Source organism: Argiope bruennichi, chromosome 4 (genome assembly GCF_947563725.1).
Source record: "Argiope bruennichi chromosome 4, qqArgBrue1.1, whole genome shotgun sequence".
Taxonomy (NCBI): domain Eukaryota; kingdom Metazoa; phylum Arthropoda; class Arachnida; order Araneae; family Araneidae; genus Argiope; species Argiope bruennichi.
In genome coordinates this window covers 48,925,465-48,949,773 of record NC_079154.1, presented here as the reverse complement: position 1 = coordinate 48,949,773, position 24,309 = coordinate 48,925,465, and the positions used below count along the sequence as shown (strand labels likewise).

Genomic DNA, 24,309 nt, shown 5'->3' with positions numbered 1-24,309 from the left:
AAATTTCATTGTCTAATTCTATATAAGTTTAGTTAGTTTATCATAGTATCCCTTTGAACTTAGATAAAAAAATAAATGCATTCAAATCTTTAAAAATATCTTCACTTTAATATCTCAAAATTATATGCTTAACTGAATAAATATAATTTATATATATATATATATTTTAAAACCTTAGGGATAAAATAAGGAAATAAATGTTAAGCATATAATGTTTCATTTCTGATTGTGTCAAGTCCAAGTAATGAATTTTTGAAATATGTGGAAAAGTTTTAATGAATAAGCAAACAATGAAAATCCCAAAGAAGATTTATAATTCACTAGTATCATCAATAGACCACTCAATTATCCATAAGATTTGTCTTAATTTATTAAATAAGACAAACGTATAAAAATAAATAATTTATTTACAACTAAGCAAAAGCTCTACATAGAACTGCTGTATGATCAACTCCACAACTCACTTTCAAAACTTCAGCAGGCACAGCAACCTTAAAAAACGTTTATAATTAATATAAAGCATCAATACAATCAATTCAAAACCAATAATGAAATATTATATTAAAAATTATGAATTAGATCAGAAAAATTGCCTGGAACAATATTTGTAAGAAATATTAATCAAGAATTAATTTTACAGTTGAAATTTGCAAACATATAATGGTTGAAAACAACACTTCAGAAAAACATTTTAACTTACTTTGTATGGAAAAAATTGATCACCATGTTGATTACCAAGACCCAAACAGTCACCTCGATTTCTTCCCCACATAAATAAATGATGTTTGTCTGAATGAAAGGAAAAATAAATTTAAAATTTCCTTCTAATTAAAAAAAATTATACGATTTCATACATAGGCATACATTGAATTTTAAATAAATATTGTACCAACTTAAAATACTATTTTATAAACACATTTACTTCAATTATTTGAATTATTTATCATACATAGAATAAAATAAATCAAGATATTAGAAATGTTCCCTGAGAAAATAAAGAAAAAGTGTATATTCATAAGCAACAAATACAAACTTCTGTTTCCCCCCAACCACCTGCTGTTCCTAATAAATATCATTTAGTATTATTTCATAAACTTGTAAAACTCCTTTTTTTAAAATCAAATATCATAAAAATTACTTATATCATTATCTATTAATAAAATAGCCAGCATCCTAGCCTAGGAGTAGTGCATTTTTCGCATGATCTGGGCGCCCCGGGTTTGAGTCCTGGTTCATCCCTGTCTGTCCCCCAGGTTCGAGTCTCAGCGTCCCTGGTTTGGATATGGTTGTTCGTTACCCTGTGTTCTATTTGTGAAGTGTGTGAAAGAGCCCCTCCGTCCCCCCCCCTGTAAAAAGGGGTTGTGCAAGCAAGTGTGTGAGTGTCATCTTCATATGAGCTTGAAGTCAGACTTCTGCTCTCAGGTGCTCAGGGGTCTATATCCTCAGCAGCTACTGCACATAATCGTTGACTTCATCAGCAGGTTTGTACAAGTGCCATAAGCAATAGCAACAACTAATAAAATAAATTATTTAAAATGTTCTATAAAATCAAATATCTCTAAAAGCATTTGGAAACCTTATAAATGGGATTTTTTTTCTTTTATTAATAGTACACATAAACATTAAAATTTTCAGATATGAAATTTTTTTTTAACTTTAGTTTATGATGTAAAATTAATTTGAATTGTTCATTCATTTAATTAATTAAAAATTATCTGACAAATTAACATTAAATATACACACATTATTATCCCAAGATACTAATAATTAATTGAGGAAACCAGATTATATGTTTGAAGAGTGTATTAGTATTTTTTAGATTTCTGAGGATATTAAAAAATAACAGCTTTAAGTCAGAAATTAAACAGCTATCAATGAAATTTAAAAATTGATTAACTTATAAGGATATTTTTCATGACATTAGAGAGGATTAAATTCACTTGCTTTTGTTGTCTTTTGATTATTCCAAATGGCACAGAATAAAAACGGTTTTGGTTGTTTTTAACTACAAAAAGAAATCATTTATAAACTTACTTGTTATTGCAGCAAAATGACTTAAGCTACAAGCCAGCTGAGTAACTTTAACATCAGTGTTAAATTCGTTAAATCCAAACAGTGGTTCTGGAAGCAAAACTGGTACTTTTGAAACTGACACATTAGGCCCTTGGCCTAGAATTCCATAACCCCACACATGAACTCGACCAGATTCTAAAATAATTATAATATTTTTAGCAACAAAAAATTTTTTTTAATAAATGCCGACTTTAACTCCATGCAAAAAAAAAAAAAAAAAAAAAAAAAAACCTGAATAAATGTTTTAATAATATTTTAGTAATATAGTACTAAAAATTTTATGTAAAATTTGCATTATTAAACTATTTAAATGTATAAAATGTGTATATACAGCTGAGTTATAGTTTAATCATTCATATATAAACTAGCTGACCCGGCAAACGTTGTTCCGCCTTATAAATTATTTCTATTGAATATTTTGGTTGTTAATGAATGCATTGTAAGTGTGTGGAGATGGGATCTATGACAGAAAGAGGAATGGAGCGCTGTAGACGATGATCGCCAATAAAAACAAAAAAACACCAACCATTCATTTTCTCAATACAATGTATTTCATTAACGTAACGAACATATACATTGTTTTAAAAGTTAAACGTAAAGTGAAAAAAGTAATATACTTTTTGCCTAAAGTATAAAAATAAAATAAAGAAAATCAATATTCATTTCGAAGTGCAATTGAGAGTACGATATTTTCTCTCAGTCCGTTTTTAGCTAACACTAATAGGCTCGACAGTTTGCCCACGCGAGAACATGCCACATGTGAAAAACATGGCGTGCCCAAATCTAAGCCGCAAACAGACATCGTTTGGCCTTGCGACTTATTGATTGTCACTGCAAATGCGAATCTAAATGGAAATTGAACGCGTTTGAATTCGATGGGCACGTCTGTGAGAATCATTGGAATTCGTGACAGCAAAACATTTTCGGCAGGGAATTTACGATTCAAAATGGTGGCTTCGATAACGTTTTTCATCAATTTTTAATGACCAATCACGTGTCATTGCACAGCCATGGTGGGTTCAAATTCCGAATTAATATAACCGGAGATCCAACTTTCAGCCGTAGAAGGTGTGGTGACATGTCTGGCAAATCCAGTGAGTTCAAAAACTCTGTTGGATAATTTACAGCTTCGTTAGCATCGTAAACAGTATCGATCAATTTGCATGATACCGAGTCGCCAGGCAACGACTGCTGTATCTGGAAGTTTAAATCGTCGATGTCCACATTTTTTGCTGCCAAAATGGCTCCTTCTGCCAGCCACGCATCATTTATGTATTATGTGCATGCATCGGGAAATGCGGTCAATGAGAGCATTTTGCGAATCAACGATAGTGCAGAAATTAGTGGACAATTTTATGCATCCAGTATTTTCATAGACAGCAGCTTTTCAATTACCGATATCTAACAATTGGTCCAAGAATGTGTCAGTAGATGGATCTTGAAGCATTTGGGAGCGCGTGTTTAATTTTAGCTGGACTTTTTCAAAATTACGTCACAGTAGCGATGATTTTAAGAAAGCGTTGATCTCCTAATGGTACAGTGAACGTGGGTAGGAACATCCTAATTACCTAGAGTTATGAAATATACTTTACGACCTATTCTCATACCTACCAAATACACATAAAACATTTCATGAAAATCGGCCGAGCTGTTTCGGAGGAGTTCGAACACAAACACCGTGACATGAGATTGTTATATGTTACTAGCCGCCTTTGGCGACCAGCCGGTTCGCCAATCTTAATGTTCGTTTAAATTTTAATAATTAAATAGGTTTAACCGGAGTTTAACCCCCTTCTTCGCCAAGTTGCGATAACGCACCAAAGCTGGCAATCTTTATTATGCACTATAATTGAACATCTGCTTCTTTGCTTTTGAACATTTCGCAAGGCCGTTGTTTGCGATTTTTAAAAATTTCGCCAAGCAGGGGATAAAACTCCGGTCGTACCATTAAACATTTTACGCAATTCCAACTTTAATAGATTCTTCAGCAAAATATTTTAAAACTTCAAATTTTGATAGTCATATAATTCACTCATAATATTATAAAGGCCTTCAGTTATAGCGTGATATATATCTCTCTAATTTTCTGTTACCCTTCGTAGAAATTATGCTTTAAATTACAGTGTAAATGATTAATCTGCAATTAATATAATATTTTTTACTGAAACAAAGCATTTTTTTTTAATAATATGATTACTGATAATAGAGTCACTGAGCGTTTAAACTTTATGGTCACTAAAGAATATCTTTCTTAATTTATGTAATATCTCAAGAATTTGTCAACAAAAATTTCTCAGATTCATCATGAACAGATCGATTCATTAACAATGTTTAATTTTAAATGCATCAAACACTAAGAAAATAAAATGAATCGTTTAAAATAATCGGTCGAAAACAGGTTTAAAAAAATCTACTTAAAAAACGATGTACTTAAAACTATAAGCATATACAAAAAATATATAACTAACATAAATACATTTTACTTACAAAAGCATGCAACTAACCTAAAAATAATTTAAATCGTCCGTTGGTTGTCATGCCAACAATCAGAACAATGCGCATGCGTGGATTTTCTTCGCCAGTTACGTCAACGCAAATGCGTAAATTTTTCTACGCCAGTTGGGGTAACGCTATGCAGATTAGACATTTTTAATTTCCTTTATTCTGTGTTATTTTAATTCAAAAGTACTTCAGAATGAATGTGAAACATGGATTAATTAACAATGTTTAATTTTAAATGCATAAAACATTAAGAAAATAAACAGAATCGTTTGAAATAATCCGTCGAAAAATGTTAACCCTAGCCTAATTACTGTTGGGAGAAAAAAACAACTGATGCCTTACTTATTTGGCGATGGGGAAAATGGAAGATTTTTTTGGCGGAAAAGTTGGCGTTGGGAAAAATGGAAGATTTTTTTGGCGGGAAAGTTAGTTTTTAATTAATAATGGACTACCCCTAACATTTAGGGGGATGAAAAATAGATGTTGGCCGATTCTCATAGATACCGGATAAGCACAAAAAATTTCATCAAAATCGGTCAAGCCGTTTCGGAGGAGTATGGCAACGAAAACTGTGACACGAGAATTTTATATATTAGATATTTAACATATAAAAGTAATAGCATGAGATTTGGGGGCAACGCAAAATCTATTGTTTTCAACTCTCCATTTCCTCTTTATGTAATGAGATAGGAAATTCTTTTATGTGTTCAGGAAGCTACAGCTGAATAAAATAAAAGCAGTTAAAACAAAACTGGTGAGAAAATGTATAAGCAATTAACAATATATGAAACAGTATAAATATTATTAAATTCAAATTCCAAAAAAACACAAATACATTCGATTAAAGAATTAATACTAAATAACCACAATTTGACCTTTACATTGATATATGCATTAGTAATGAGAAAAGTATTTGTTCAATAATAAAATAAATTTATCAAATACTTTTAAGCCAAAGCAGATTATTAAATATTTATATATGAATTTAGGTGAAATATGTTGTGATAAAAGCTATAAATAATTAATACTTTCTCACTAAATAATCATTCTGTCTATATATTAATTTGAAAAAATCCTTTAATTAAAAAATTTTTAAAAACAGATCATTATCTGAATAAAATTTTCTACAAAACTCATTTAGAAAATTTTATAAATCTTTTAAATTGTGACAAATTTATTAAAAGATGATTAAATAAAGATGAGGCAAACATGAAAGGGTTGTAGTGCATACCAAATTTTTTAAAAAAATTCATAATAATTTGTCAGGACCAATATGTAAGCCATTGGAAAGTTAACATAATGATACATAATGTTGAAAAAAAGGATAAATAAAAACAAAAAAATACCAAATAAATAATTAATTCATATGTATTATTATTTTTAATTTGACAATATCATGAATCTTGCAAATGAATCTACAAAGAACTTAATTTCTAGAAATGCAGTTACTGCTGCAAACATGTGTAAAGTCTGGTGTATTTTAGAGATAACCTTCCATTACCACTGCACAACATATATTGAAATTGACAGTTCAGGCCATAAAGTACTTCTTAAAATAAATATAATTTAATATTTTCCTGTTTCTGTATTTACTGTGGATCTGTCATTTTCATCATTATATGGTCTCCACCACTTATATATTTTCATCTCAGGTCCTACAAGCCATTAAAAAACATGTCTGGATCGCATCATTTTATCTTGCATAAAACAATGCAAAAAAAAAAAAAAAATTGTTTATAAATCCATAATGCTAGTAATTTAGAAAAGTAATAATACCAATGCAATATTACAATGAAATTACTAAAAAACTGTCAAAAACTTAACTAAAATTAAAATTACTGAGATAAAAACTAATACAAAATGAATTCTTATAAATAATCATGAAGGATTTTCATATTATTTCAAGAAAATTTAAACTATGTTTTCACTGTAATATCCTAAAATTATGCTATGGCAAAATTAGGATAAACATTCATTCAGAAAAATAAAACACAACAGCTATAATTACCATCTACAGCAGCACACATTGTTCCACCGGAAGCAACTTGTAAAACCTTGCCTATGCCAAGGTTTAGTTTCTTTGAAATGTTTATCTAAAATAAATAATTAAATGATATAGCACTGTAGTTTTTAAATAAGTATATACAGATGTATGCATAAAACACACTCACACATATTATATATATTTCTAGATTTGTCTTAATTTTAATTCTTTCAATACATTTATGAAAGAGAGTATCTTTGAAAGAAATTTCTTTTAATTATGAAGGCATTTCACTTATTTCAATCATATAACTTTAAACTTTTCAAGTGGATAAAATATAATTTTTGACATATAATAGAAATTTGAACTTAATAATTATTTTACATATCAGATTTTAAGAAAATAAGCAAATATATAATAATATGCTTCAAAGCTAAATATAAAAAATGGCAATAGCCATTCATTTCTTTAAGGGTTATGCATATATTAGCTAAATCAATGGAATTATTTTCAGTGGCAAACTAATTTTCTTACTAGAAAATAATGGAATAAATTGTACCATTTGGACTATTAACAAGTACATTATTTATAATACAGTTCCTAAAATTAAAATAAGTATGTCCTTTATCATAGATTTTACAGTTAAATTAATAGAGGCATATTAAATTATTAGAAGAAAGCATAAAATGCCATAAATTAAAAATTTAACAAGTCAAACTTTAATAGTAAAATATTTATATATTTTCATATTTCCAATTAAGGAGAGATTTAATCACATACTTGTTGCTCATCAGTTACGGAATTTAATTGGCTGTATTCAGAATTGCCCCATCCAAAAACATCTCCTTTATCTGAAATTTATTAAAAATTTTAGTTAATTTGATAGAAACAAAAGCTAACATCTATAACATAGATATCTAAAACTTAATAAAGTTTTAGAGTTGAACAAAGCTATTTTTTTAAAGAAATTGCATTACTTTTCTTCAAATCTCAGAGGAAAAAAATATATAAAATAAATAGAGAAATATATATTTAAATATATATATATATTGTTCTGCAGTAATAAATGTAAAACAACACTAGCAAGAAAAAAAAAATTCTACTGGAAGAAATGGTGTAACATATCTCATATAAATAATGAATGCAATAAAATAAAAACATATTCTACATAAAATGAAAAAAAAAAAAAAAATTAGCATAGCCAATGCATTAATGGGTGATAGTGCAGTTTCTTTTCAGTATGAAAAATACCACTAATGCATTGATAATAAACTTTTTTTTCAATAACATTCAAATTTTTAAAAAAATTTATCAAATGCGATAAATTGTAAAATTGCAATTTTTAATGTAAATAAACATGGCATAGGCTTAGAATAAAAAAATAAATGAAATAAAATAAAAATTGGATTAATAATTCTGTAAAAGAATAAAATAATTCTGTTAAAGAAATATTGTGCAATAAAATGAATATAAACAATTTATACAATAATTTTGTCAAATTCTATGCATTTAACTTTTGATTGATACCAATATCAAAGCTCTCTACCACTAAAAATGTAACTATATAATCTATTAAATATATAGAATTTAAATGTTCAATATTTCTAATATATAAAAAATTCAATACTTCTAATAAATAATTGTAACTTTAAAAAAGACACAAACATTAAAAATAAATACCTGATACAGCTAGAACACAATCAGCTGCACAAGACAGCTGAACAATTTTTTCTCCTTCAATGTCACCCTTGACTAGAGCTGGTTCATATTGGTTATTATAATGTCCTAAACCTATCGAAGATAGTAATAAATAATTTATTTTCAGTAAATAAACATATCCAAAAATAAGTACAAATGCATGGTCAACTATTTCAAATTCTCAATATATTTTACATCTATACTAGTAATGAAGATATGTGTGTTTGGGCCAGGCCTTCTGACCTACAACTTACAAATTTGTTACATACTTACCTTGGAAGTCAGATATGTGTACCTTAAAGCATTTTTTTAATTTTAATTAGGACTTTAATTAATTAAGAAAATTTTAGTATTACCCTGCAATAACTTCAGATAATATTGCAAAAAAGTAAAATCTTACATTTCAAAATGATATCAATTAAATAGTCACGTAAACTTTTCATTTTGGCAATTTAAAAATAAAAAAAAAATTGCCTGATTTCCAACAATAGACTTGCATAGTTGGCCAAAAATTCAAACCATTTTTTTTTCCTTGTTTTATCAACTATCTAATTGCATGATTTGTTTTCATTCTTGAAAGCTATAGAACATGGTATCTGTTTAATATCTGTGTACAGAAGAAATAAAAACATGAAGTTACAATATCACCAAATTTCAAGAATAGACAAACCGAATATATAATTTTAACAGTATTATGATGTTATGGGAACTAGTCTCCATTGGAAAAGTGCATGTACACAACAAACAGAGCATATGTAAGAGATAATTAAAATAATGTTACTATAATGCCTGATAACTTGGTGGAATCATGGGCAGGTTATATCTGCATGATTTTTAAAAATGAATTTTATTCAATATTTTCAGTGAATTAGGTGATTTGCCAACGGAAATAATTTTAAATAAAACGAAAGGCTCTATTGCAACTAAAACTGACTGAGTTATGAAAATTTGAATAGTATTATCTTATAAAAAATGTGAAATTTTAAATCACTCAATCGACCATCCCAAAAAAAGGATACTCAAATCAGTGCCCAGAGTTTCACCAAGACTGGTTGCTCTAAGATTATGAAAATGCTAAATGTTCTGAAATTGTAAAATTCAAAACTGCATAATTCAGTCAGATTTGATCGCAGAAGGTAGATATATATATTTTTTTAATTTAAAAATTGGAGTGTCAAGAATATTTTGAAGAATATAATTCCTAAGGACCAAAAAACTGTACAAAATTTAGACTTCATAATTTGTTTGAAATATATTTATTGACCAAAACAAAATAAAATATTAGTTACACCATTTAAATCCTTTTGAAATAAAAAAAAAATTATGACAAATCAAGAATTTCTATTGAGCAATTCTTTGAGATATTGCATAAATTATGAATATTATTCTGTTGTGCACATAAGACTTCAGTACAGAATGATTCTATTTTTTGTATGCATATTAAAAAAAAAAAAAAAAAAAAAAAAAAAACTTGCTTGGTATTAATTCTTGTTTTTGAATTAATTGAAGTATAATCACTACAATTTTAAATTAAAGATGAATTTTATGGGAGATGACAGAAAATTGGATATATAGACAGAGAAGTTAACGGAATGACTTAAGGCTTCTGTAATAGTATGAGTTATATGACAATCAAAATTTGAAGTTTAAAAATATTTTGCTAAAAAAGTTATTAAGAGAACAAGTCATATAAAAGTATTTTGCTGAAAATTTAAGCAAGCATTCCTCCTGGCAAACCAGTTGGTCAACAAAAGTGGCTATTAGCAAATAAAATTATGATTCATACACGATTAAGTAAAAAAAAAAAACTGTTGAGCATTAATTTTGAACTTAGATTATTAATGCATTGTGAAATTAAGAATGTATAGGAGCGAGTTAAATTGCATTTTGTAGCAAATTTAATAAGTTTTCAGAAAATCATCGTAAACATTAGTTGATTCTCATACCATTTTTAAGATATCGGAAAAACAAAAAGCTGTAAATAGACATTTTATTTAAAAAGCTAAAAACAGAAATGAGGGTAGAATCTTTTAAAAAAATGAAACATATGTATAACAGTTTCACTTCTGCTTTAAATAATCAATATGCAAAATTTCAAAAGAATTGGAATACAATTTTAGATATGCATGAAAGGCAAATAGTATAAAAACATTCTTCTTTATATGTATATATTTTCTACAGCTATTATAAATGAGGATCATTTAAAAAATATAAAATTGCGATTAAAATCCAAACTGAAAATTTGCCAATGTATAAATATACTAAATCATAATTTTATGAAAAATGACATTTTATTTAACTGAAAGAAAAATGATCAAATATATCATATTTTATGAATTTAAAGTCAACCAATTACAGTCTATAAAATACAAAGCATACTTCATTTTAATAAGAAGATATCCTGCCCATGAAAAAAGATGTTCATGTATAAACAAATATGTAGACTGAATATCAAACAATTAAAAATTCAAATCTAAGAAATGCAGCCATGTAAAACTTGATCAAAATGAAGCTGATGCTCTAATTGAATTACGATAAAATTCAGAAGAAAATTACAACAGGATTTTCTAGATATTTGAAAGGGGAAAAAAACTAGTAAAATAAGAGCCAACAAAAATTTATGAAATTTTTAATAAATATCTTCTGTTCTTACTGACCACTTCTTATTCTGGTTTTTTTAGATTTTCGTACTTTATTTTAACTGGTATATATATGTATGTGTATATAGAAGCGCCTAGTATGCGCCTAGAACTACCATTTTACATGCAATAGCTATCACTCTAATACCATTTATGTGATTCAACTATGCAGATCACATTTCAATTAAAAAAAAGAATATGTTGGCATATAAAAGTTTATAACTGTAATTGCATTGTGAGAGTTAAGCAGTTATATTTCATATCATTCTTGAAAACATATTTTAAAACACCTGCATTCAAAATTTAATTCTATTCCCTAGATCATTATGATTGTCAAAAACTCATACACAGCAAAAATTTTTTATAATCATCTAGTTTCACATTAAGTTACATATATACATACTTGATGCATAGGAATATATGCATTATACATAAAAGTTAATCAGACCAAATATTAAATAACTTTGTAATTCAATTATCTTTCATTTTCATCTTGCGTGTTTGAGCAATTGCCATGGAAGTAGTGAAAAAAATTTACTAGCTATGTGAATTTTACTTACCAGTTTGGCCATCTGCACTCCATCCACAACTATAAACTTTTCCATTTATAGTTAAAAACAGAGTATGATCCTGTCCACAAACAACCTGTATAATAAAATCATTAATAAAAACTAAGAATTTTAATAAGTAATAACAAAACTATGCATAAAGTTAAAAATTTTTTTTCTGACTAATATTACAGATCTTCACGTCACAATGTAAAATAAACTGCAAAACAACAATAATTATTCATCAAATTAAAATTATTCAGTAAAATATTCTTTCAGCTAAACACTAAGAAATAATTCAAAAATTGCCAATACATTAAAATATCTTTTAATATGAAATGCAATATTTAAGGAATAGCTTTTCACCTGAAAAGAACACTTACATTTAAAGAATAGCTAAAAGATAATAGAATACTATTTAAAATATTTTAATAATATAATAACTTTGCCATAATTTTAAAAAATAAATTCTTTCTTTAAGCATTTTCTTAAATTTTTTATATGCTCTAAACTAACTTATGACAAATCATTTTTAAATATTAAAAAGGCTCTTATTTAAATAAGAACATAAAATACTTCAATTACCAGAACAAATGTCATTAATTAGAAAAATAGCATAACCATATAATATTATTTGAAAGAAATATTATCATTTAACACTAATTTTATAAATTAATTACATTTTTAAAAAAAGAAAAAAATGGGAAATTAAAAAGTAAAATAAACAATAATAGAGCTTTTAAATTACAAATCAAAAACAAATGAAGCACAATAAAGCTTAATTAAATATAAAGAAATTAATCTAGCTCAACAAGCCGTGCAGTGAAAAAATATTAATACGTTTGAAAATTACAGTAAAAAAATATAAAATTGCAACAATTGTGTAGATGATATTCAGCATAAAGACTACATGAGATCAGCAAAGTCACAGTAAAAATTAACTTAAGAAAGAACACAGATTTCCATAAATATCAAACAAAAGAAAGAAAAACAAAAACAAAATGATTGCTTGATTCATTAGAATTACAATGAGATCTCATTTTACATCACTTCAATTCACTGTATAAATATATATATAATTAAGAATTATATATATATTTGAGCAGAAAACATTACATTAAGTGATCACATGTTGTTTAAATTTATTACAACAAATGTACACAGTTCTAATTAGACTTCTTTGAAAAAAAATACAAAACATTAATATTAAGTGCTCCTAAAATTGCACTTATTATTATTTTGAAATCACTTATTATTATATGAATACCACCTCAGAAACAGGTTCATCAATTCTTTCAATGCGATGAATAGATAAAAATTTATCAGCTTCAGCCTTTGCATTAACAGGAACACCACATTGACCATAACTATTATTACCAAGACTGAAAACTAAAAAAAACATTTTTGCATTAGTAATTTATATGCTTAGAAGATTATCATTGAAATATGTTTACTATGATATGCAAAGAATTTGCTTCATTACAACTATTATTAAATGATTTATCAATTACAAGTGAAAAATCATTTTGTTTATTTCAGTTACATACAATTTTCATATCATATAACAAATAATATAAAATGAGTAAATCAAAAGCTAAGATTTATTTGTTTAGTCACTATTTGTTTAAAATTGTTTAGCATTATGTGCATTTTAACCAATTTATTCTTTAAAATTCATATATTAGTAAATTAAAACATACAGTAAAAGATATGAAAAAATTTGAAGGAAGCATAAGTTTTAGAAACACTGGGCTTCAAAATACTTCAAAAATTCACTATTATAATACAGATAACTTAAGATATAACAATAATGATACAGTACCTGATAATAATGCATAATACAAAATAATATTACCGTAATAAAATATAAATAAAATCTTTACAACATCAAAATATCTAACATGAACGGATAATAGAAAACATAATAATAAGCATAATAAGTAACAGATAATTTTAAAAATTTCTTCAGTTATTTAACATTTTTGAAAAATAACTATAACATTCTTAATAAAACAATAAAACTTATACCTCCTTCTTTATCTGTAACAATTATAGTATGTGCACGTCCACATCCAACTTTAATTGCTTTTGTACCAGAATTTAATAATGGAAGAGCTATTGGAACAGGTTCTGCAAGTGTTTCAAGAAGTCTCTCTGGAAAAATCAAATACACAATACTGTTCTTAATAAAATATCAAAAATCTAAATAGCAAAAGTATCTTTCATAAGTATCAAATTAATACTATTAGGATTTATCACAAATTTTCATGGCATAGAGAGTTGAATAAAAAAAACTGTCAGATTAATGACATGTCATTTATAAACTGAATTCAAATGTTGTTGTTTGTCTTGTTTACCCTTGTTTATTATAGATATTAAATCATATGAATGTAGAAACAATTAATGCATTACATCATCTGGAATGACAATCAGCAGTTCCCCATCCCCAAAAGACAGGGAATATTATCTTCTTCTTAACAATTATATTCTTTATCAAACAAATATTAATTTGAAAAATAAAATTAATCCTTCTTGAAGAGCTTTTTTACAATTTAATAATCTAATAACTAAAAAACAATTTTTTCCTTAATAGTAAATAGGTGTGGCATAAGAAAACAAATTTTTAGCCACTGCAAACTTTTGAATAAATATCAAGATAAATTATGAGGGAGATAATTAATGACTGTTGTTAGCACACACTATAAATAAATAAAACAAAAAATAATATCACAAAATTTCATTTGTTTCTTAAAAATCTGTTTCAGAAAATTTTATGTTCCTTGAAGTAAATTATATAAATAAAATATATTTTAAATGTTATTTTACATACATAAGAATTACCAAAAAACAGACAACAAAATATCAAAAAATTATCACACAATAATGGTTCTGTTATATTTAATCTATGATTAAATATATACATTTATAGCTTTGCACAATATTTCTATATATGCTATAAAGTTAGCAACATAATTTTTCACTTTCTTACTTCCCTAATATGAGAGGATAACCAAAACATTTTGACATAGCAAGAATTAGAATACAGGTAACATAATTTGCAAGTTTTAAATGCACAACTGCATTCCACCAGTGGAATCCTAATCATTACTAAACTTGAATATTAGTGCTATTAAGCATTACAAAAACAAACAAAACTGAAAAATTAAATGTCTGCCCAGAGATTTTATAACTTATCATTAAAATATGTCAGAATTTTGTCTGCAACTTCACAAATGGATTTACAGGTATAACATATACAGATAAAGAAATGTGTTTTTCTGGTTCATGCATTAATCCTTTCTAGTAGAAAAATTTAAGTATATAATATTCCATTTGGTAATCATTTACATATAGTATATTTGATATTAGTCATATCTATTCTAAATTAAAAAAAAAAAAATAGAAAAAGTTTTTTTTATACCCTTGAGATTACATTTTAGTAATATTTTAATTCAGGAATGATAAACTGTTTAATTATAAAATATTTATTTTAAAAAATGGCATTTGAATATTAACTACATGACAGTGACTATCAAAAAAGAGCGAACAATATCATATGTTTATAGCAACTTGTGATTAATCATCTAGAAAATTGCCAAATATGTTCTCTAAAACTGCTGAACACTACAATTCAAATTGAAAGCAAAAATTTATCATAAAAATATAAAACATTTTATTACATGAAAAATATATACATTAATCTTATGGCACATGTAGCTAAACTATAAACTGTTGCCAGCTTTTTACAACTTAACATACTTCTGATTGTAATTATATTATATTGATATGTCACAATTTGTAGATTATGTTTGCAACAGAAATGGAGATTAAATCTAAAGTATACCAATGGCATACAGTAAGCCAAATTTTACTAATGTCATGAGAATAATACACAAGTACCAAAAAAAAAATCTTATGTCATAAAATAATTCAGTACTTAAAAACATTACATTAATCAAATTCAAATGAAGAAAAAATGACTTAAAAAAAGAAAATGATTAGTAGTTTAAAACTGAAGTGGAAATACTTACTCTTTTTATTACAATGATACCCAATCTGGCCATCACTATTTAAACCTGTACCAAAAGCAGTAAAATCATTTTCCTCATTAGTTGCAGCAAAAACAGTAAATCCATATCCACATGAAACATCAAATATCTAAAATATAAGTAAACAGATGCACTTCTGATTATTTAATAATTTATATTCAGAATGTCTTTAAATTTTCCCCACAAATTAAAAGATCCACACCCACAAAATACCCACATATTAAAAGATCCGACAAAAATAAAACATGTATAAATCATATATACAAAGAACATATTTAATTTTCAGAAAAAAAATGATTACACAGTATTATTAATATTTATAATGAAAAAGATTGTTTTTGTTTTCAAAATAAGTCAAATATTATAATTTCCAAAAATTTGAAACAAATATAGTTTGTAGCCAAAAGTAAGCTATTACATTAAACTTCATAATTTTATTCTGTAAGATTTAAATGCAATTGTACAATTATTCATATCAAATAAATTTACCTTGTGAAAATCTGCAAAGGGAAGTCTCCATGGATACCTCATACTTTTGATAGGACGCTTATGTGCAGTAGGCATGATAAAACTGGCTTTTCCTAAGGCTCCAAATGTGGCATTACCCCACATATAAACCCTCTTCTTACGCTTGGTGTTTTCTGTAGCATATTGGAAAATGGGCATATTTTCTACTTCTTCTGGATCTTGTTGCCTTATTAATTTTGCATAATTTCTTAAATGATATCGCAAATATTGCTGAATACATAGCTTTCTAGCAAACACGAGTGATTTTTCAGAAGCCATTGTATTAAAAAACATGAATTAATTTTTAATGAAAGATGTGTCAGAAATAAATTCCAATATATGCTGAGCTGTAAAAAAAAAAAAAAATATGATAATATCACTAAGAAAATATGATTTTAAATTTAACAGATATTAATTTAAAAAATAATTTATGAAGATATTTTATATGCTATAATATCAGATTTTTTATATAAAAATAATACAAAAATTAAATATAAGTTTTGTTATTAAGTCATAAACTACATTTTTAAATGAAAAAACAGCTAGTATTTTTAATAAAACTGTTAATTTTTAATATCATTGCTAATATATTTTCAAATGTATTAAAGTTTAACAAATAAAAATTTATAACTTTGGATACATATCCTAATTTATATATAGGTTATTCATCGAAACTAGTAAGAAAAAATTTATGCAATTTTTTTCTCAACAGACCCGTTGCAGTTTAACCCATTGCAAACTTTTTCACAGAAATAAATTATCTATTACAGGTACAAGACAATCATGCAAGGTAAATGGATGGTTAACATAACCATTTGGTTTGTATATAACCATATTTGTTAATGTTGTGTTGGGAAGTGCACAAAAAAATTTGTTACTACTTCTTTGTGCAGATGAATACATATGTAAATATGCCTGCTCTTTGCTCATTCCTATCACTCACACATTTTTTCTAACTGCAAGCCCTTGAAGGTGTAGCTCTGTGCATCTAAAATTTTGTTGAAAATGCTGTATGATCTTTTATCAATCTTTCTTATATATGCATGTTTATACATAAGTAATAAATGTGCTGTCTAAAAGAGCAATGATCAGGATCTTATTGAAAAACAACAACAGTTTAAATAGTAGAATTTATTTTGCAGTAACGAAAAAAAGAATAGATTTCCACTCTCATAGTAGTGAACACTTTTAATATGGTCAATTAATGTTACTAGCATTTTCCAAATAATTTATTTTTATTAGCATAATTGAAAGATGAAATTTTTTTATTTTCAATACATTAGTGAAGTTGATAGCTAACTTCCTGCTCTTGCAGCAAGCAAAGCTCTTAGGTTTTTTTTAGGAGACTTCCTGATAGACAATTCAAATGTAGTGGACCTAACAAATATAGTATCTAACATTAGATATCAGTTATCTGGCTCATAATACCAAAAGAGAACACTAACTGTAATTTTGGAAATTAAACTCATTACAATTATTTCACTATATTGTGATTAAGAATACAATTTTACCAGTATATTTCTCTATACATATTACTATATATTTAGCATAATGCATTTACTTTTTCTTTAACTTTTTACAATTTTTAAAAATGTAAAAAAAGAAATAATTTGTAGCTGAATCAGAAAAATACTTAATTATTAATGTACAAGCTCATTTTACTTAGCTAACATATGGAACATTGAGAAAAGTTATTTTTAAACAAACAATATTTTGAAACATTTTAACAATAATAAAATTGTACATGCTTTGTCAAAAAAATAATTATTTACTAAATTATTGTTAACATAATTGCAAGCAATATTTAAAAAATAGAAACTCTAAAGAAACCTTTTAATTATGAATTTGTTTAAAACAAAAAAAGTAATTACTTAATACTCAAAATAATTACTTAATAAAATTATTGTTAAAAATTAAATTATGCTAATCTGAATTCTAATTTAATATTGCTTAAAGATGGAAAGTTGAATGGGTCCAAATAAAAAAAAAATGAATACATATCCAGTTGTTCATAATTAAAATATTATTAAAATTCAAACGCTTCATACACACATTACTATTTGTTATGGTTTGGTAAAAGATCAGGTAGTACCTACAAAAATACAATATCATGCTCCAGATTTGAAACTAATTAATGATTATAAATTACAATTTGATTAATATTATAATTTTATTAATGTGGTATCAAAAAAGAGCATTTTTTTTTTTTTTTTGCTTTTTATATTTAATTTTTCGCTTTTTAAAAAAAAAATGATTTAACCCATTTAAAAATATTACATAATCACTACGCGTCTTTGAAAACAGCAAGAGAAAACTGGGGGAAAACACACACAAAAAAAAACATTATTTCGATATAATAGCCGTGTCTACTATAATATAAAAACAAGAGATCTTCTTTATAAATTTTTTTATAATTAAAAATTTAATAGAAAATTATCAATGATTTAAATTATTTAATGAGTATATACTTTATTATTATTTCAGAACTTTTTTGCATTCATAGATCATTGCGAAGCTGAAAAAAATAAATCTTTACCGCTTCGTATAGAATGACACATGCAACAGCTCTAAATTGTTCCGATTTTTCTCTGACGAAATTGAAGAAACTTCCGTGAAACTAACAAGCCAAATGTGAAAAAAACTAAAGTCTGCTTTTTTTTTTTTTTTTTTTTTTCCCCTTCCTACAGCCAACCTTTCAGCATAGTAATCAGTATATTTCAAACTCTACTAATTTTTTCCCCAGCTATTTCTTATAGATTTTAGCAGAAAATTGAAATTAACTTTACTTTGTTTTTTAATTACGTCAGAATTCTGGCCCGTATTTCTATTAATTTTGTTCCCATCTAATATTTTAGTATTGGGATTTTGATATTTCTAATCAGAATTTTTATTATCAAAGAATATTAAAAGTTACTATATAATTAAAGCAGACTCTTTTTGTATAATAAAATCAACTAAATAGTTCTTTTTAATGAAAATTCACAGCAAATAAATTATAATTAATTTAAATGATTTTGTCAGATACCGCTCTTTATGTAGCATCGCCAGATTTTTTTTCAGGACCTAGACCTTTATGAATTTTTAATATATTTATCAACACTTTATTAAATTTAAAATGTTAATGAAAATGCACACAGCTGCATTTTAGTCTGAGAAACAAGAAATTAGAACATTATCAGAAAGAAAAAAGTAATTTCAAGGCCTGATCATAAACATTTGTCTCCTCCACGAAAACGTCATAACAGGTTCGTGCAGGAAAAAAAAGAAAATGTTATTTCCTTTTGCACTTAGGCCTTACTATTCTTAATCTGGCAGCGAAGGGTGCAACATCAAAATTTCAGTTCTGGTGAAAGCTGGGTGATTGTTTGAGCTTCTGGCCAAATATCTGTATTTTGAGTCTCTTTTATATATTGGTAAGAATTTACCCGCATTTTTTTTCTGAGAATCATAAGTTTTTGTTTTATTAATGATTTTTTCCTTTGAATCAGAAAATGTTAATTTTTATGACTGTTGTGGGAATAAACGTTTCTAATGTTGGGAAGCAATTGTTAATATTTTTTTCTTTGAAATAAATTTTCTTGGTTAAAATTTGTTATTCTAAAATTTCTCAGCCTCCAAATTTTAATGATATGTTTTGATATTATAAATGTTTTCAAAGAAATTACTTTTGTCATCCGTAATCGTTACACGAGCTACTCTAATTTTTATGTTAGGTTAATAATTTGCTCAACTGGGGTGTTAAATGATATCAAATGTAAGCTTGTAATTAGTTTAGTTTTTTTTTTAATTTAATTATTCTCGCATGTGAAGGAATTTAAAATCACTGTTGGCTTAAATTCTAAATTTTATGCTTACTTCGTTTTAGCTATAAAATTTTGCGCGTTAATTTTTCTAAACTATTATACTATACGAGGCTTGACATTTCCGATATATTGAATATGAAGAAACATAATTATTCGGATATTGTCTTTTGATTCTTTTTTAAATTATTCATTATTAATCAATCTAGCTATTTGGTTGCTGCATCGATATTTTTTAAAACTATTTTGATTGAGTGGATATTTAGTAATGTGTATTTATTAGCATAGTAAATAATAGGATGATTTTATTTATTTACAGATCCTTAGATCAGAATGGCACGAGGACAACAAAAAATTCAGTCCCAGCAGAAAAATGCCAAACGACTGAATGACAAGAAAAAGCAAGAAGGCCATGATCAGAAAGCTGCTGCTCAAAAAGCCCTTACCCATGTCTGCACCGTTTGCAAGGTACTTGTCACTTTTATTTTCTCTAAGTCCTCTTTTTTTGTTGAGGATTTAAGGTTGTTCCTCAACAAATCCTCCAATAGTTATCTTTAAGATCACTATTTTCTCTAAAATATCAGAAGTTGTGATATTAAAAAAATTAAACAGTTCTCAAATTTTTCCAGAATTTCCCCCATTGAATAGTGTGTAATAAATAACATTATGCATTCTTATATAAATTTACATAAAAAAAATTATTTGACAGTACTGTGTAAAGGCCATTTGTTTATTTGTTATTGATGAAATTACTAATATATCATATAGTTACTAATTAATGGCTAGTAAAGTGTACTTTAAAATATCATAAAATTTATTGGTTTTGCAGCAGAAATTTAAAGTAACTTTTATTGACATTAAATTCGCAAACAATCATTGATGAAATCTTGCATTATTGACTTTCTGCAGCTATTTTTTTAATACAATTACAGCAATGCGTAGTAGGACAACTTGCACTTTTAGAAATACAGTGGGATAGTCAGAAAATACATATTTTAAAATATAATTGAAACATATGTAGTATTTCATGTGTATATATGTAATATACCTTGAAGCATGGTTTAACAATATAAATGAATTGCTCTCAGCACAAAAATAGTTCCAAGGAAGGGGCAGGGAGGCTGTCAAAATCTAATGAAACAGGCTCCAAGTAACAATTGAATACCCTCCCCCCCCCATACACACACACTAACCTTTTCAATAAGTTTCTTCTTTCTAAGATACGGGCATATTCCAGAGAATTTCTTTTAAAGGCTTTTCTTTTGTTACTTTAAAATTCTATTGTGTCTTGAAATTAAAATATACAACAGTATTCAGGACTATTTAATGGGTCTCTTTTCCAAAAACTGTTGCTTTAAAATGTTTATTTATATGTATTTTTTATGACATTTATAAAAAATGTTAATGTAAAATTATATTATAACTTTGAAAAAATGTTATATTTTTATTTAAAGGAGTAGAGATTGCAAAAAGAAACATATTTTGGGTTTTAAAATTTTTTTAGAATATTTGATCTACATTTTAAAAAATTCTCAAGAATGTTGATTATTGAGTAATTATGCTAATGCGTTGGCTTTAAATATTTGTGTTCTCGAAACTTAATCCTATATCCAGGGTAATTGGTTACAAGGGTCACCAATCATAATGCTTTTTTCCAGAAAAGCATTTATTTTTCATTTGAAGAGATGTAAAACTGTTAATTGAGTGGTATGATTTTGAAGTCAAATTTGAATAAAAATTGTTTATTTTAGCATGCTTGAAAGTAAAATGCGTGTTGCGAATGAAATTTCTTCATCATTTACAAAACTTAATCAACTCAACTGCCATTCTGATGTTCTGGTTAGAAATTTAAGTCAAAAACTTAGCAACAATAAAATCTATGCTCCACTCAATATTTACAATTAAATATTATTACAATTATTAAAAATTAAAAATAAGTCTTAACTGTCTTTTTATAATTAATTTTTCTTAACTCAAATTTTTGGATAAATGTGTATTTTTTTATTTTCTCATTAGCTTTAAGTTAGCTTAGTTCCACAATATAATAATTATGTTTAATATGTTAATAAGTATATTAAAACTGCAGAAATCTATTTAAAAGCTAGTTTAACAGCCATTTGAAATCTTATTTCATTCATATAAATTTCTTATACTGTTGAATATGTTTACTTTAGAATGTGACATGCAGAATGTTCATAATTTTTACTTTTTATATAAAAATGTGAAGAGTTTTGCAGTAGCTAAACTGTGAAATATTCATTGGAAGATTAGCTCCGATTTTCACTAAGATTTCTATAAAAACTAAACTTTTAATTGTTATGAGGACTTCAAATATGTATTTAATACCAAAATAATTTTGGTATTAAATTTCCCAAAAAGTTATGACCACCATTACATTTAATGCAAGAGAAGTCATTTGCTTTCCATTGGGGAATTTTTTAATGGTGATTAGTTTTAGATAGGGATTAGAAGATATTATAATGAATTTCGTTTAATGGGACATTTGAGCAGAATTCATCAGTAGTGCACTATATATATATATATATATAATATGTTGTAGAGCTTTTATTAAAAAAGTTTATGAACAAGAATTTTTTAGATTTTTGTGGTTTGGTTCCATGGTTAAATCGGTGCTTAATTTATATACTTGTGTATTGGAGTGATTGACTTCTGCATTTGCAAACCAATGATCTAATATTTAAATTATTTGTTTCTGTATGTCTAGACTACCTTTTAAGACTGTTCAATGCCTTTAAATCGCTCAAAATTTTCCCCCTAGCTTGTGAATTTTATATAGAGAGAAAGAGCTTTTTTATCTTTTTAAAACCTTAATGTAAACAGATTTACTATAGATAACATATTTGTATGAATAATAGTATACTAAGTTTTGTAAGTAAAGTCTGAACATTTAAAATAGTCCAAATATTATCCATTTTTGTGTCCTTACTTGAAATTTTGTTTGTAATGCTATGTATAGCTTGAAGTATTATATCGATAACTGTTGTTGTAAACTGTTTTATACTTTATCTGGTATCTTTTTCTTTTACTCAGTTTACTAGCACAGAGCCAGGAGAAGCAGTTCAAATTCTATTATAAAATTAGTGTCTGACTTGCCCTTAAATTTTTCTTGAATCACTAATAAATTTTTAGTTAAGTAATATAAATGTATTATAATTAAAATTTTAAAAGATATATATATATATATATGTATAGAAATATTTTTTTTTAAAATGTATGAAAGTGTTATGTATTTTTAAGTTCTAGCTATTATTTAATTATTGAGAAAAGTGAAAGTTTGAATTTTTAAGACAATACAACAACAATAAAGCATTTTTCATTCATGTTTTTTCTTTTTTTCTTTTTCTTATTTAAGAATTATTTTTACTAATAAAAAATTACTATCCACATGCTATTTGTTTTCTGTAATGTAGTACATTATTTATTTTCTCCCCTTTTAAAAATGTCCTTTTTTGTGTATTTTGAAGCAAATTTTGCATATTGCAGAATTGTAGTGCAATATTGTCATTCTTCAATTAGTGACTCTTTTCTGTTGATTATTGTATTTTTGGTGATATCTAAAATTTAACAAATGAAATGAATTTAATTTATTTAAATTTAATTAATCTCTAAATTTATGTAACAATTGAATTTGCATATATTAGAAATCAATGAATGAAATGTACTCATTTCATCTTAAATTATTTCCTCAGATTTAATTATAAATAATATATGTGAGTGGTATACTCAAAATTATCACATCCGTTATACTTAAATATCTGGATTTTTTAAAAAATTATCAATAGTATGCACACACTTGTGCCTAATATGTCAATCTTTATTATTTAAAAAGTAACTGAAGTGCTGATATCTTTCCATTATGTTTATTTAATCATACACTTGTAGAGCTGCTTACAACAATTGTATCTATATACAATTCTTTCTTTTACAGGCTCAGATGCCAGATCCCAAAACACATAAGCAACACTTCGAAAATAAACATCCGAAATTACCTTTACCTGATGACCTGAAAGATGTTTAATTCATATTATAAAGTTTTTATACTATATGTCCAAGCTTGACATTTTTTTCTTTCCATTTGTAATTTATCAGTATATGCTGTGCTTCTCTTATCCAAAATCTGTCCTTCAAAATTTTGTATTGAATAAATGAAATGTTACTATTTTGTGTCATTTCATTGTTTTTGGTGAAATGAGATTTTGTATTTAAAAGAAGCGGTACATTTTGACTTATGCTTTTATTAAAGTGTTGTAAGTAAACTGTAGTATTGTCTTTCATTTCTGTGTCATGTTGCACATTTTTCTTCGTTAATACTATATTGTAAACCAAAATTGTTTGGGTTTCAAGATCCCAAATAATCCATTTTAGTAAATATTAGTAAGAGCCAATCTCTAATATTGTGGAAATTTTTGGATAATGTAGACTAAATGGTGCAAGTATAAAATGAAATTGAATATTTTTACTAGAAAAGCATTAATTTTGCCAAAAAAA

The 24,309-nt window shown here is 26.1% G+C and overlaps 2 protein-coding genes across 3 annotated transcripts; one reads left to right on the top strand and one right to left on the bottom strand.

The window, feature by feature from the left end:
• Nucleotides 1-389: 389 nt before the first annotated feature.
• Nucleotides 390-18,652, bottom strand: LOC129967113 (RCC1-like G exchanging factor-like protein). 2 transcript variants are annotated; one of them, XM_056081790.1, is made up of 12 exons: nt 18,537-18,652; nt 15,983-16,347; nt 15,476-15,602; nt 13,473-13,598; nt 12,715-12,833; nt 11,457-11,541; nt 8,240-8,350; nt 7,340-7,410; nt 6,584-6,668; nt 2,035-2,208; nt 701-789; nt 390-491 (listed from the first exon to the last, which is right to left on the bottom strand). In XM_056081790.1, the coding sequence occupies exons 2-12, from the start codon at nt 16,292-16,294 to the stop codon at nt 414-416; spliced, it is 1,377 nt and encodes a 458-aa protein (XP_055937765.1). In that variant the 5' UTR covers nt 16,295-16,347; nt 18,537-18,652; the 3' UTR covers nt 390-413. The 2 variants fall into 2 exon arrangements, with proteins under 2 accessions (XP_055937765.1, XP_055937764.1); XM_056081789.1 differs by having other exon boundaries at nt 18,469-18,597.
• A 603-nt stretch (nt 18,653-19,255) lies between these two features.
• Nucleotides 19,256-24,077, top strand: LOC129966106 (zinc finger protein 706-like). The gene is made up of 3 exons (XM_056080486.1): nt 19,256-19,413; nt 20,120-20,268; nt 23,750-24,077. The coding sequence occupies exons 2-3, from the start codon at nt 20,134-20,136 to the stop codon at nt 23,837-23,839; spliced, it is 225 nt and encodes a 74-aa protein (XP_055936461.1). The 5' UTR covers nt 19,256-19,413; nt 20,120-20,133; the 3' UTR covers nt 23,840-24,077.
• Nucleotides 24,078-24,309: the final 232 nt, after the last annotated feature.